The 15,281-nt window shown below is 39.8% G+C and overlaps 2 protein-coding genes across 3 annotated transcripts; both read left to right on the forward strand.

Annotated features, from left to right (window-relative positions):
- Positions 1 to 1,517: 1,517 nt before the first annotated feature.
- On the forward strand, positions 1,518 to 12,018 carry prkacbb (protein kinase, cAMP-dependent, catalytic, beta b). 2 transcript variants are annotated; one of them, XM_070918352.1, is made up of 11 exons: positions 1,518 to 1,826; positions 4,988 to 4,996; positions 5,629 to 5,690; positions 5,772 to 5,900; positions 6,190 to 6,288; positions 6,382 to 6,464; positions 6,588 to 6,714; positions 6,805 to 6,900; positions 7,687 to 7,809; positions 7,960 to 8,124; positions 10,492 to 12,018. In XM_070918352.1, the coding sequence occupies exons 1-11, from the start codon at positions 1,781 to 1,783 to the stop codon at positions 10,615 to 10,617; spliced, it is 1,065 nt and encodes a 354-aa protein (XP_070774453.1). In that variant the 5' UTR covers positions 1,518 to 1,780; the 3' UTR covers positions 10,618 to 12,018. The 2 variants fall into 2 exon arrangements, with proteins under 2 accessions (XP_070774453.1, XP_070774452.1); XM_070918351.1 differs by lacking the exon at positions 4,988 to 4,996.
- Positions 12,019 to 13,027: 1,009 nt separating this feature from the next.
- On the forward strand, positions 13,028 to 14,644 carry exosc4 (exosome component 4). Its single transcript, XM_070919483.1, has 3 exons — positions 13,028 to 13,210; positions 13,838 to 14,044; positions 14,135 to 14,644. The coding sequence occupies exons 1-3, from the start codon at positions 13,040 to 13,042 to the stop codon at positions 14,492 to 14,494; spliced, it is 738 nt and encodes a 245-aa protein (XP_070775584.1). The 5' UTR covers positions 13,028 to 13,039; the 3' UTR covers positions 14,495 to 14,644.
- Positions 14,645 to 15,281: the final 637 nt, after the last annotated feature.

Below are 15,281 nucleotides of genomic sequence, written 5' to 3' on the forward strand. Positions count from 1 at the left end.
ACCTTAGTCTAACTCGTTTATTATATGTCCTCTTTTCTTGAGGACATATAATAACTGTCATTATAATAACGGTCACTGGATTAGTTGTGTTTTATCCAATAGTTTCACAATTGCTTTCAGTAAAGACTTCATAGGCCAACTGCTGCCTTCAACCTTTATTAGAAGCTCGCAGCATAGCTGTGATCCTACATGCATTATAAGGGCAGAAGAAGTAGCATCAAATGGAAATATTCAACTAAAGCACCAACACCTCAAAATTGCACCTCATTACTTGATGAAAATGGATGTAGTTACTCTCCACCACAACATAACTACCTGTAGGACTCATTGAGGTTGCTACATTGAATTTGAATGCTGCAGGCACCCAGTTATTACATCATGTTGCAAATGTATGCAATTATGTAATTTTGACTGCATGCAGTTGAATGTGGTCAAATTTTGAGAAAGTGAATGGTAGTTAGAGGAGCAGACTGAGACTGGAAATAGACAGGACTCCTCCAAACTTTAGGCACAATTCATAATTCCCTTAACTGGATAACTTTTGGTCATGTTCTTGAGTTTTACCTTGAAAATGAAAAGTTAATATGTGGCATTTTTATTCAGTACATAACATGTTTTTTGTACATTGTGATATTACTTAAATAAAGGATATCAGTATTTATTTTTTGTCTTTTGAAGCTAATTTGTGATTTGTGATTTTGGTCTATAATGAAATTAATAGATTTCATTCTCCACTGATTCTGGCCTAATTTTTGTCTTTTGTCTGATTGTTTGAAATGTAATTTTATAATGTTCCATTTCGTCTGTTTCTCTGTCAAGTCCTTCATGTTTGTCATATATAAATACACAAACCTGAAATGCTGTGAGTGATCGTATCACTTTTTAATACCTGCACGTCTGCAGGTATTTTGGGCTATTTACGTAAAATTGATTTGACTTCCTCCTCTACGGTTTCTGGCCCAAGCATTCATTTTGGCTAGGGATTTATTAATTTTTATTAAGTTCTATTTTAATATTATCTATATCTCTGACAAATCCTTCCTGTTTGTCATACATAAATACTTGCAGTTTTGTAATGCACAGAATCAAACCATATATGCACCTAATAAAATAACTGTCATGGGATAAAAGCTTATAGGAGCACTTCAAAATGACATGACTGCTAAATGCTACAATGTTGGATCATAATGGCACCAGTCTGTCAGTCTTTGCGCCATATAAACACTCCTGAAGGTGCAGTTGTTTACATTAACAGCTGGATGTGTAACAAATCAAACAAAGCCGACTGCATTTCTGCCTGCATAAGTTAAATTTAGCCTCTTGTAAAGTCAGGCAAACGAGTACTCAAATGTCAAGCAATCGTGATGCCCCAAAAATGCGGAAGCAAGTCAAGTTTGGTATCTTCACAGACATCTTTGGCCAATCCTAATGCTAACCATGCCGTGAATGCAGCTGAGTGTTGAGGGCTGGGGAGGGTGGGGGGAGCAGACTAGTCCGAAACAGAAGTGACCGCTAGCTTCATGTCAACCGTACAGACATTACTGAACTAGGAAGAGCGGAAATCTTTCACGGGGAAGAAGGAGAGGGAAAGACAGAGGGAGAGTGAGGGGGCCCGCCGGAAGGGATACTGGACTTTATCTCCTCACGTTTGAAGCGACTGAACATTTATATCGTTTTGGGTTTACCTATTTTTAAGGGGCTCGGGAATATCAGCTGTAGGAAGGTTAGCTAGCAACCGCCATCTCTTCTCAGTCGGAGCGACCGCCGTGTCTTCCACACCATGGGGAACGCTGCCACCGCCAAGAAGGGCAACGAGCTAGAGAGCGGTGAGTCCGGGCTGTTGTTTGGCTTCAACGGGGTTTTATGTTGTATTTATGCGTTTGACACTTAATCAAGCCCCCTCAACGTAGATAGCTAGCCTGTTAGAACACTTGAAGTGTCCTAACTGGCAGCTACAGTAAAGCTGGAGAGGGCCGTCCGTCCGTCCGTCATCCCCCGCACGGTTATCCCACCAGCGCTGCAAACACTCGCCCTTTAGTTGACGATAAATGACCATGCAGGGAATTGTTTGTGTTTTTTTTGCTCTTAAAATTAATAAAATGTCTGGCTAAGTTAGCTAGTAGCGAGAAGACCCCGTGGATGTTGTGGTTGTCTTGGCTGCAAGGGGAAGGGGAGCACTGACTGTGTTAACAGCCTATTAAAGCCTATTACAGAGCCGTGGAAGCAATGCTTATCGATAAATCCCCCCATATCGATCCTTTCACACGTCAAAAGGCTGTTTGCATGCCAACTGGAGCACAAGAAGGATCAAGCTTGATGACCAGTTAGCCTGCTAACTTTAGCTATGAGGGGGGGATTAGCCCTCAGAAGGCCCCTGTCATTTCATTGCCTCTTGATGGTGGTAGCTGTTCAGGCCTGTGCACATACAGTTAGCCGTGGCGTGTAGTCGCTTCCCATCTAAAGCCTTAGATGATGGCTAAACATCTTCAGGCTAGCATCACCTCATCATCTCTGATGTGGTGTCATCCCTAACTTAGGTGGATAACAATCAGGATGTGGTTCTTGCTGTATGTTTAGCTGCAGCCTCAGTCAGCACAGCTAGCTGTTATCACACACAAACTTGGTACTGATGATCTTAAATCTGCAGCAATAAACCACAAACCCATGAGAGATTGTTATAAATAGCCAATACATTTTACTTGAAGGCAGTGTGGGACTGTTTCTGCCTCGGGCTTCACTGCCACATTTTATTCTTGGCTACATAAACACAGCTTTCCCCTCTGTACAGCACTGTGACCAAATATGGTGAAGAAATGACAAATGATTCTTTCCATTCATAAAACTAGGACCTACTACTGTCTTCCCGGCATAGGCACACACACTCTCACACAAATGCACTTGAATTGTGTCCCTTGTGTTTATTTAGAGCCCCTTTTTTTAATCTTGCTGTGGTAATGATCCATCAAGGCTCACGTCTCACACTCGGCTCGTCATTGACTGGAGCAGCTTGTCATCAGACCTTCGTCAGAGGATAAGGGGTATTACAAGCTTTGAAAGGTTTGACGTAACTAGGCCTGGGCCAGTGTTACTTTGCACTCATATACTTTGATGTGTGCAGCTTGTCATCATTGAGCATCCTGCGTGTTAAATCATACATGTTTCCCTATGCCTGGTTGTAAAGATAAAAGATGTGGGTAAATGAATTGCATTTCCTGGCCTAAAATCAGTCACTTTACTGAAATTGTCATCTACTTTCATGCATTTTTACAATCTTAAAAACATGCAGAGAACCATCTGTGTTCAGTTACGCACTTCATTTGTTTAAAGTAACGTCACTGAATGATGCAGTGGATACGTTCCTCTGAGATTTATTGACCTGTTGAGCGAGACCAGGCAGGCACAGTGAACAGTGCCAACCAGACACTCTCAGACAGACAGAGATGATCAGATCAGCAATAGTTCCCATACTGCCAAGCATTTCTTTTGAGTGTAACTATGATCCCTAGATCCTGCGGCGTGGCTATCTGTTAAACCTGTTTAAGCTGACACTGTGCCCTGAGCTGCAGATTTGCCCGGAGTGTAGCTGACAAGACGACCTGGTTACCTACAGTGCTTTATATATACACTAGAGTACCTGTGTTTACTGTATATAGCTGGAACAGTTGGAACAGCACCAACATAGTCACACTTGCACAGGGAGATTAAACAGCTGCCACCGTGACACCTATTTTATTTCACCGTGCCCATGTGTTGTGTCTTGCACTGCAGTGTAACAGCACAGACCGACATAACTGAACCATGTTATGCTTGTCTGGATTTTGGCATTGCTGTCAGGAGGGGTTGGCCAACTGTGCTGGCTTCGGACAATTTGATTTGTCCCTCTAGATACAAAATGTTAGAGTGACGCTTGTGTGCACAAAAATCTCATATTATTTAGCAGGTTAACATTTTTGTGAGTGCATGGGGGATAATTTGTCATTGTGTTATGTTCTAGGGCTGCAACTAACAGTTTTTTGTATTATGAATGAATCTGCGGGTTATTTTCTTTCAATTCATTTTAATGAATTCATTGTTTGGTTTGTAAAATGTCAGACTACATCTACCATGTTTAGTAATGTTTGTTGATTATTCAATTAGTCATCCGTCAGAAAATTATTCAACAACTGTTATTGTTTAAGTCATGTTTAGAGCTAAATTGCTAAACATTTGATGGTTCTAGCGTCTCAAATGTGAATATTTGCTGCTTTTCTCTGATTTACATCATTAAATATTGAATACCTTTGGTTGGTCGGATGTCATCATCTTGGGCTCTGGAAAAAATGTGATGGCCATTTTTACTATTTTCTTAAGTTTTATAGACCAAACGAATAATTGATCAAATAAATGTCAGGTTAATAAATAATGAAAATAACTCTTAGTTGCAGTCCTGCATAAGACAAAGAAAAGCAGCAAATCCTCACAATTAAGAAATGTTTTGCATTTTTGCTTGAAAAATTACACGACTCTCAGTTAATCAATTATCATAATAGTTGCAGATTCTTTCTCTGTCAACAACTTATTGTTTCAGCTCTATTTTCCTCAAAGCAGTCATCATAATTTCAAAGCTATTATAGGGAGAGTAGTTGTCACAAAAGTCTAAAGCTTTGTAGCTTACAGTACAGGTTTTGAACATTTTGTTCTCTAGTACATCCAGTGTTATCTTGTCAATCTGACCTAATATGCACGACTGAATTTCTGCTACATGGCATTTTGGTACACCCGTTCTTCGAATCCCACAGCAGACAGTCAGTCTCAGTTTAAATTCCTCAGGTGAATGTCAAACTCTGTTTTCATTCCTGTTGCTTTTATTCACTACATATGCTTCATGTTTGTTGACGTGTTATACTTGTTGTTGTGTACATGAACTCTATATTTCTCTCTGTCTTCTCTTCCGTATCATCACCATCCATGTGGGTGATTGCTCCTGCAAAACCTTGGTGATCAATAGAGACTTTTGGTATGCTCATTCCTCCAAAAGATGACCAGAATGGCAGAACGGCATTGGTCTCATTGTGACAACTTGCTAGATGTGCTTGCTTTTATTATGTGCTTTGATAATAAGTCCGTGTTTTTGTTATCCGCATTCTCTCAATCTGGATTTCCCATACATTGGTTTGTCTTTGCTTACCATTTTTATACTGTGTTTAATAGCCTTCCCCCAAACTGTACTAAGTGATGCACAAGATGCTCAGGGAAACCTCTCCTGTAATTTTGAGTGTTGTGTTCCCCCTCCCTTTTTGAATAAGGCTACTAAATAACGAAACGAATATACTGAGTGTCTTGGCATGCATCACTAGTCTGCCTGTCTTGGATGTTGTTGTCTCGTGTTTTGTCTAATCTTTAGAACAAAGTTTGTGATGTTTTTAGTATCCCATTTAATTTATATCCAGATGAGAGTTGACTTTACCCATATTCTTCTCCATTGATTTACAGTTTAATTTACATTTCCCACATTTGTTCTTTTCCCTTTCTAATATGATAGCATTTGGTCTTTTTGCCAGTTTAATCTAAAACCCAAATGTGTGTTTGTATTCCACCAGACAAGAGCTTTATGCTAACTTTATCTGTCTGTGCTCTTTCTTTTTTTAGTAAAAGAGTTTCTAGCCAAAGCCAAAGAAGATTTCTTACGGAAATGGGAATGCCCACCTCAGGTAAGACTTGTGACAACTTGAACTCAATGTTTTTGGTAGCTGCCATCCACAGAATAGGCTAACGTGTTGCTATTTTCACAGAGCACAACGTGCCTAGATGACTTTGAAAGATTAAAGACCCTGGGCACCGGCTCATTTGGAAGAGTCATGCTGGTGAAACACAAAGGAACAGAGCAATACTTTGCCATGAAAATCCTGGACAAGCAGAAGGTCAGTGGAAGCATGTATCAAGCCTCTTGGAACATTTTCAAATAAATAATCGTGATGACGTGCAGTAACACTTAATACAAATACCTTCTTATCTCCCTTTTAAAAAATGACATTAAAACTCTGAAGTTCTTGTAGCATTACATTGTAGCATTACATTGTGTTACTAGGGGACACAAGTAAAATAAATAAATAAGTAGAAGCTGCCTTTCCTTTCAGTGTCTGTTATCTCTATTGCTAGTGGAAGTGAGGTTTGCACGACAAGGTTGTCTTATCTCTTTTTATCTGTCAGGTGGTGAAACTCAAGCAAATAGAACACACATTAAATGAGAAGAGGATATTACAGGCTGTGAGCTTCCCCTTTCTCGTCAAACTTGAGTACGCGTTTAAGGTAAGTGTGCTTTTTTATTATTATAAATAAAGTGTGCTATTTTACTATTATATATTTTTTATTACTAGTGTCTTTTGTTTTTACTTTTGTTAGGACAACTCCAATTTGTACATGGTGATGGAGTATGTTCCAGGAGGAGAGATGTTCTCACACCTAAGACGAATTGGAAGGTTCAGGTGAGTATTTTACTGAACCTGCCGTCAACTAATTTCTGTTATTATAACATGCATTGATTAGTTCTTGCATTGCATTGAGATTACTTACAAGTGTGAACACACTTCTTTCCTCCCCTTCTACAGTGAACCACATGCACGGTTTTACGCCGCCCAGATAGTGCTGACATTTGAGTACCTCCATTCACTAGATCTCATATACAGAGATCTGAAACCTGAGAACCTTCTCATTGACCACCACGGCTACATTCAGGTGAGCTAGCACGCAACAAATGAATATGTAATGCTGCTCTGTCACGTCTGCACGTTGCCCATGTATGGTATATATGCTCCTGACTTCTAGGTGACAGACTTTGGATTTGCCAAGCGGGTAAAAGGCAGGACCTGGACGTTGTGTGGGACACCGGAGTACCTGGCGCCAGAAATCATTCTCAGCAAAGTATGTTGTTCCAACAAAAAGTCCACATTTAAACTCTTGTAACACGCCTCTTTTAGCTTTGCATTTTTGGGAGTAGTAGTTGTTTGGTTGCGTAATTTATGTTCCCCAAGTAGATAACTGGTTAGACACAGACCATGTTTAGTCGTGTTGAGGTTTTCCAGCACAGCTACAAAGCAGAAAAGATGTCAAGAAGTCCTTTTCTGGCTTTTTTCTAGACTTGCCTCTGTGCTGGCTGAACAATCATACAGGACAAAATCCTCTCTACAAGGAAGAGATACCAATTGTTCAGTTGCCTCCAGTAGACATAAATGTAATGCGGCAAAAAGACACATTGCATTTTTTTTATAAGGGGTACAAATCCAACTTTTTATCAACTGGGAAAACTCACTGTACACTATGGCAACAGCCCTCTCTACTGGCAAGTAAAACCTATAGCTAGAACCGGTTGAGGAAAAGTTAACTCCAAAAAGTAAATTAGAACAGACCAATGTATCATGAATATATTATATCTCAGACTGTGGAAGACATCGTCGTATGAAGACATTTAGGTAGAAATGTCACTTGCAAGTTTGTGTTTTCATACTGTACATTTTAATATAAAGAGCATATTTGCTCAAACAAAGACTAGCTTAATGTTAGCATCGGGTCCAGTTGGTCCAGTTATATCAGAAGCAAGAGGCAGTTTATGATTGTAAATATGCCGGTCAATGACTTCTATGAGTAGTAGAAGTTTAGTTGTTTCGTCCTCTCAGTTATAGCAGTGTTATCTGCCTTGAATCATTTTAGGGCTATAACAAAGCTGTGGACTGGTGGGCCCTCGGAGTCCTCATCTATGAAATGGCAGCTGGCTACCCTCCATTCTTTGCAGATCAGCCTATTCAGATCTATGAGAAGATCGTGTCTGGGAAGGTAAGCAGGTGTTTGTTTTTGGATATTTCTACTTGAAGGAAATAAAAGTCCTTTTAATATGTAATGTGCTTCCTCCCTGTAGTTTGAGAATATGTTAGGTATAAGTGTGCATGTACAAAACCCACATTTTGTTCTACTTCTTCTCTCTAGGTACGATTCCCCTCCCACTTCAGCTCCGACTTGAAGGATCTGTTGAGAAACCTGCTACAGGTGGATCTGACCAAACGTTACGGCAACCTGAAGAACGGAGTCAACGACATCAAGGGCCACAAATGGTTTGCCACAACAGACTGGATTGCAATCTACGAAAGAAAGGCAAGACGCCATACACATTTTGTAGTGACACCAACCGCTGTTAGCCCTATTAAAACCAAGTTAATTAGATATTGATGTGCAGATATTGATTTTTTTTTTTTACTACTTGTAAAATTCCCATTTATGATGTTCCAACATTATTATTGTATACTATTTTGTTTGTAGAAAGTTATCTGAGGACTGCTGCGAGGTCCCGTGTCATTATTTGCAGCACTGTCTTTAACTTGAACAGTGATTTCACAACTGGCCAGTCAGAGAGTTTGTTTTTTGGAAATCACCCAGCTCCACGGCTGGCTGCGAGCTATCAGTGCCACATGCTGTTTTGCAGGATGATAATGATAATGGAGTTCTTCGATTAATCAAAGTAGATATTTAGCTCAGGCTTGAATCTCATTGATCTGTTGGTTCTGTTTAACCTTATTATTGTACAATCATACTATGATTTTATAAACTTTAGACTGGCTCTTTGTTGTCAAATGCATCTGTAGATCTGACCCTACAGCTGTGATTTGTAATAGGATGTAATTCATTTTATTTCAGCACCATTTTTATTGACTATTTACGTTCTTCCCCCGATTTAGTGTTGCCCCCATGCTTTACAACAATTACTGGTCGCCGGATAACTGCTTCCACATGATAAAATGTTGTGGGATTCTGTGGCGTAGAAACAGTATACAAAAGCAGAGCTATTAAGCTAGATTTGACGCATAAATCAGGAAGCCTGTTTTGTTTTTCTTGTCTATTTACAGCTTCTATTCAGCGAGTGAAGTTTTCTTTGCTCTTTGAATACTGCTGTATGACAATGTTAGACTGTAGTTTTATTGCAGTAAGCTGTTTTTGACCCACTTTCATTCACATTTTCTTTTTTGTCTTTACAGCGATTATTTCCATTCTTGATAATTATTTAGTCAATAAGATGTTAGATGAAAGAGAAAGATGTGACGTCCTGTCATGATAATTATAATGGCCATCTCTACATTAAACTACATTTTCAGGGTTAATGATGACACACTTTGAGTTAATCCTGGCTTTAAAAATTGTCCTGAACTTTGCAAAGGACTAAAAGGGGTGTTCAGGAGGCTCGGCCTGCACACAAACACATCCTTGTTGTGTTTTTGAATTCCAGCTAAAGCCATATCTTTCTGTAGCTTTCCACTTTGATTGTCTTTTCTCTGACAGGCAAACACACTACATGTTCAGTAAATACTAGAGTTGAGGGAGGTGGACTGACAACTTTGAAGAAATAGTACACAGAAGCTTGTGTCATTTCAAGCTTTAGCCTCAAAGAATATGAACATTACTCTGCACACAGAAATGGCACTGACATTTACTGACAATAGACCTGAGTTTAACCTGAGAGGGAGGAAGGCTCAGGAACTTGAATGCTCAGTAAAAGGTGTATTGTAGCATGACAGTGAAAACGGTATCACAGCAGAGAGGTCCATATGCTGTTTTATACACCCTGCCAGTCACAGGTTTTAAATATTAAATGTCAAACAATCAACCATATTAACAAGGAATAGGTATAAGTGAATGTAGAAATATGTTATTAGGAATTATCTGCAAAACGTTCCACTTTACAGTGTGGCTAAATGGCTGGTAAAAACAATGGGAATGATTGTGATGGTTAATCTCAATCATCAAAGTGTGAAAAACCATGGCTCCTTCAAGTCAAGGTTTACAGTTATATGTGAAACTAAATCCATGACATTAGGTGCTGTTTAGGATTGTGGTGTTCATGAGATGAACTAGTTTGTACAAAGTGCCGTCCGACCATGTCTAAAGCTACAAGTGTTTATAGATGTTTTGAATGGTAACAATTAAAAGTGGGATGAAGAGAGGGGGAAGACATGATAATTGTTAAAATGGGGATTAAGGTGCACACTTTCGGGCATCTCTCCTCAAAGACATTCATGGTGTTGCACTTGTTTGTACACACGAAAAATGATGAAGGTAGTTGTGTGAGTGAAAAAAAGAAAAGACAAGTTAAAATCATGCTGTGTTACCGGGTAAATTGCTGCGTTAAGTGGGCCTGATTGCCAGTTTTGGAAAGTTACCAAAATTGTTGGATCCAGCCATCCAATCCAGATGGTTGGAGGGGGAGAGACAGACCTTCTGTCAAGCACTCCCTTTAAAGCATACTGACCCCCTTAAGCTGTCAGAATCCAGCGTATTTTAGTATCATTCGTTCTTGCCGGAGGCTAGACGCCTTTTGACAGTGTAACGGACATTGCTGAAAGACAGTCAGTCCATCTTCAGATAAATAATTGCCTCCTCTTTCTCTGTCATGGGTGTTCTTGTGATTGGCAATGTAGATATAAATATAAATCCTGCCTGTTAAAATATGTATTGCTCCTGTTCTTGCAGGTGGAAGCCCCGTTCATACCAAAGTGCAGAGGCCCAGGGGACACCAGCAACTTTGACGATTACGAGGAGGAGGAGATCCGCGTTTCTTTAACGGAAAAATGCGGGAAGGAGTTTGCAGAGTTTTAGGTTGCGAGAACATGGATATATCAGGGAAATAAGGGGATCTTTGCACTCTTCTAAAGACTTGGGATGGAGCAGAGACCATCGTTTTTCAGATCTACTACATAGTCCCTTCATTCCATAAGGCTGAATGAGGTCGCCATGATCCTTGGGTGCCGATAACCTCTCACTGTCACGTACACCTGCGTATTAAAGCAGACACACCACTTTTTTCTTTTTTTCTTCTTTTTTTTTGTACCTACCCACTGTTTTTTACTTTGAAGCAGTTCGTCTTGGATGTTGTTATCCCCTTTTAAAATGTGATATTTTTCAATTAAAGAGGAGAAACTGAGACAATGGCCAACAATAGTCCACACATTGTAACTGACTTGTCTGTGGCAGTTTGACACACAGTCATGTTAGCTGTAGACTATCCCCTGTAGTCGTCAGCGGTGTATATTTAATGGTCTGTTACAAGTCCACATCGCATTGGCTATTGTAAAATTCTGGCCAGCTTTCAGAGGTAGCATTCGTCTTATGTGCATATCTGTCAGTTTTGTAAGACATTTGAACACGTTGAGTGTTGAAAGCATGACCAAATAGAAAACATTGGGTGACACAAGAAGAGAGGTCCTTTCCTTTCTTTGCTTTTTGCCTAGAGAGCCGAGTCCTCAGACCCCAACAAAAGCATCCATTCACAGTCTTCTTGGTATTCTGACCCAGGCACAGCAAGCCATTGCAGAAAATGACAAACCTTGTTACATTAGTAAAATGCAAATCCAGTTGTTTGTTTGATCCTTTTTGGATCTGTTGGTTACATGTAAAAAAATGTCATTTGGTATCTTCCTATTTTTTTTTGTCACTGTGTCTAACATTATAATCATATTGTCCCTAGATTTCAGGTCTGCTTATAAAGACCCTTTCTTATGAGTCTGTGGAACAATGTGACTTCAGTAAATGGGGAAAAAGAGTGAGGTGAAATCCTTCTTTGGATTTATATTGAGTGTAATGTTAAGTTGAGGAGGTCAGTGTGAATAGTGTTGCAGCTTTGTGCCTCAACATTGTTAGTGAAACCTTAAAAATAATTTATAATGTATTAAATCAAAAGATGTTATGAAATCTTAAGAAACAGAAACGCAAAACTGCATATTTACCATATTCTCCCTGTTACCACCCCCGAACTGATTTCTTTGTTTAATTCTTATCGAAGAATGTAGATTTGCAACTTATAGGTATGCATATTTGAAAGCTTGATTTTTGAAGGTACAGTTTTCCTCACAATACACTGGCTAAAATAAAGACTGCTCCTTTGTATCACATGTAACCCTGTTATTGTTAAACTCATTACATCATACGTATATACATTGTTTCATATATGTTTTTATTTATACACATTAGAGATGCTAATAAATTTTATTTTTAAAAGTGTTGAAGTTGTGTAACTCTCCGTGCATTGTGAGACTGACTGTTGTGCCATTCTTTTCAGTAGTGCACTTAGAAATTATATCTCCAGGTCTGAATTCAACCACATAGTAGTCCACAGTAGCTGATAAAAGTAATAAAGACACAGGGTTTGATGGGTTTTTTTTGTTGCAGGGTAGCGGATCCTAATGTGTGATCCAGGGGTTCAGGGGTCCTTGACACATTTCCAGGGGGTACCCAGGAAAACAAGCATTTACCTTGAGTCAGCAAATGAGAGCAAATTCCAACTTTTCACTTGTGTCACTGCAAACATAGTTACATCACAGTGCATAGTTCTGTAATTCAGTACCCAGACATGAAGAATAGAAATCCTGACAAAGTAAAAACAGTTATAGTTGCTAAATGGTTATTTTTTTGCCCCATTTGGATTAAATGAGATACATGTGCAATGCAGTAGCTTTTTTACTCATATTTTTAATTGTTTATTAACAAGTACAGCAATTACCAAAAAGTAGGTAAATAGTTATTTTTGAAAAATGTAGTTGCCAATTTTATTAAGTTTACCCACCATTTATTGCAGAACAGATACAAAAGAAATGTACATACATACACATAAGATTAAAGTGTCAAAGGCATGAGTGACTTTAAGTGAATAATAAGAAATAACTGAATATACAAAAGAGGAGTAATTAACAGTGAGAAAAGTAAAATAAGAGGTTCAAAATTATGAATCTGAGGACCAAAGTAAGTAAAAAAAAAGTACATACAACTGTACATTTCTTGATTTTTATTTAAAATTTTAGTTAAGAAATTATTTCAGCTGGTGAGAAAGGTTATGTCCATACATATATTTTTATACTCTGATTTGGTCACACACAGTAGCTGAATGTTTATAACTAATAATCCAAACTTGATATTTTTGGGCCTTTTGCTTTTCCGTAGTCCAGTGAGTGGGTGTATGGGTAATGCAGTACAGCGGAAAACACGTGGGGCGTTGCGTCGCTGCTCAGTCGAAGTTTGCGGAAACATGGCGGGCCTGGAGCTGCTGTCCGACCAGGGATACCGTCTAGATGGAAGGAAAGCCACCGAGCTGCGGAAAGTTCAGGCCCGTATGGGAGTGTTCGCTCAGGCGGACGGCTCCGCGTATTTAGAGCAGGGAAACACCAAAGCTCTGGCTGTGGTGTACGGCCCACATGAAGTAAGTAGCATGGGATGGAGGGGGCAAGGCTGGTGCTAAAACAAGCATGAATGATTCGCTGGTGCAGCAAGCATTTATAATAGCTGTAAAACAGGAAGTGTTCATCAGCCCTAAAAGGGTAAATATACTGTAGATGTGATTCACTCTGTGCATCACTGTTCATCCAGAGGAGGTGTCATTCAAAGTAATGGCCTGTTATTGCTGTTGTCTTGGACAGTCCAGTATATGTTTTGATCATGAGCAACATTTAACATCATTTTCCTTTACAAAGCTTATAATGGCACATTTTTCCGAGGGGTGTCCATTCAACAATGTGTTTATTACCGACGTCGTAGTCAGTGGTGGTGTTTTTCTGGACGGCGTTTTGTTGAAATCTGTTTCTTTAGATTTTACAGGTGTCTTTATATAATAAAGTGGCCACTGAGTGTGCATCACACTATGGCAAATGTAGGCAAAATCATATTGCTCAACTGATATTCAATACAATGAACTGTAACCAGTAATTATAATTAGCTTGAAATCATTCATTTGTGCAACAGAGTTTTGACAACCTTCCCTACTTATATCTCAGTAATGTTATTTAGGAGCAGCAAATAGCGATTGAGATGATGTATGTGTCAACCCTAGATGCGAGGTTCGCGCAGCCGGACTCGTCACGATCGAGCTGTTATCAACTGTCAGTACAGCATGGCCACGTTCAGCACAGCAGAGAGGAAGAGGAGACCACATGGGGACCGCAAGTCTACCGAGATGAGCCTCCACCTGAAGCAGACGTTCGAAGCTGCTGTGATGACCCAGCTCTACCCACGCTCTCAAATAGACATCTATGTCAAGGTTAGTGTGGAACAGTGAGATGTGTTGGGATCACCATATTTGGGATTTTTTTTTGCGCTCAAACACGTGAAAACTTTCTTTTCCCAACAGATTCTGCAGTCAGATGGAGGGAACTACAGCGTGTGTGTGAATGCAGCCACTCTGGCGGTGATTGACGCCGGCATCCCCATGCGGGACTACGTGTGCGCCTGCACGGTTGGGTTCGTGGATGAGACACCCCTCGCTGACCTTTGCTACGCAGAGGAAAGTGGAGGTGTGAGCTCTCTGGCCTTAGCGCTGCTGCCCCGGGGCGGACAGATCGCTCTGCTGCAAATGGACGCCAGACTCCATCAAGATCACTTAGAGGCTCTGATCGAAGCTGCCATGACAGCTTGTAAAGGTGTGAGCAAGGTGCTGGATGAGGTGGTGCGACAACATCTCCAAGAAGTTTCTGTGCTCTCCGGAGAGTGATGCAGGGAGGAGGGGTGAACACCTGGACTGTGGTTTTGGTTGCCGACCGGAAAGTGTTTTTGGACTTATTGGAGAGGAATGATGGGAGGACTGAATGTTTTTTTTATGTATTCATGGCAATTATACTTTTGTACAGTATATATGTGGTGAAGCTAACAATAAAAATGTCAACCCTGCATGATCTGTGTGTTGCTTGCTCATTTGTGAGTGGTTGCATTATTCGTTCAAATATATAAAGGGTGCAACCTTTTATCTTATCTTAATGCAAATAAAAGGGATGTGCTGTGAAAAAAACTCCTACATAATACAACTACAACAAAAGATTATTCATGTTTTCGATGCTGTGAAATGTTTGTGTACACCAGCATTGTTTAACAGCAATTTGGCCTTAAATGCACACAGAAACCAAATGGTTAAAATAAAATTATACAATAACATTTTAATTTGTAAGACGGAATTTTGTTCGTACTTTCATTTTTTATTTCCTTTTTTTACTGTTTTTGTTGCTGTTTTCGTTGGGATCATTTTTAATATTCTCGATCTCTTGACCGGAAGTCAGTCCGCCGCATTAAAGTTCCCGCAGGAACAAGGAAATTGAAAACATTTATCCGCGGCTGCTGCGAACAAGCCCCACCTCTGCAGGTGAATGTGTCTCGCTGTACACTGGAAAGAGGTATGTCTTGTTACATATTATGTTAAATATTGAAGAGTCAACAGCGTAACAGTTTATAATAATAATCGCCTTCACAGAGGACAACGGTTTCAAACATTTTACCATCTCGCGAAG

This window comes from Enoplosus armatus, chromosome 14 (genome assembly GCF_043641665.1).
Source record: "Enoplosus armatus isolate fEnoArm2 chromosome 14, fEnoArm2.hap1, whole genome shotgun sequence".
NCBI classification, from domain to species: Eukaryota; Metazoa; Chordata; class Actinopteri; order Centrarchiformes; family Enoplosidae; genus Enoplosus; species Enoplosus armatus.

Excerpts from the sequence above, each read along its gene's own strand:
- prkacbb (XM_070918352.1), top strand. The coding sequence starts at position 1,781 with ATGGGGAACGCTGCCACCGCCAAGAAGGGCAACGAGCTAGAGAGCG. Across the intron at positions 5,901-6,189 it reads AAATCCTGGACAAGCAGAAG|GTGGTGAAACTCAAGCAAAT; the intron begins GTCAGTGGAAGC and ends TTTATCTGTCAG. Across the intron at positions 6,901-7,686 it reads CAGAAATCATTCTCAGCAAA|GGCTATAACAAAGCTGTGGA; the intron begins GTATGTTGTTCC and ends GAATCATTTTAG.
- exosc4 (XM_070919483.1), top strand. The coding sequence starts at position 13,040 with ATGGCGGGCCTGGAGCTGCTGTCCGACCAGGGATACCGTCTAGATGGA. Across the intron at positions 13,211-13,837 it reads TGGTGTACGGCCCACATGAA|ATGCGAGGTTCGCGCAGCCG; the intron begins GTAAGTAGCATG and ends TGTCAACCCTAG. Across the intron at positions 14,045-14,134 it reads AAATAGACATCTATGTCAAG|ATTCTGCAGTCAGATGGAGG; the intron begins GTTAGTGTGGAA and ends TTTTCCCAACAG.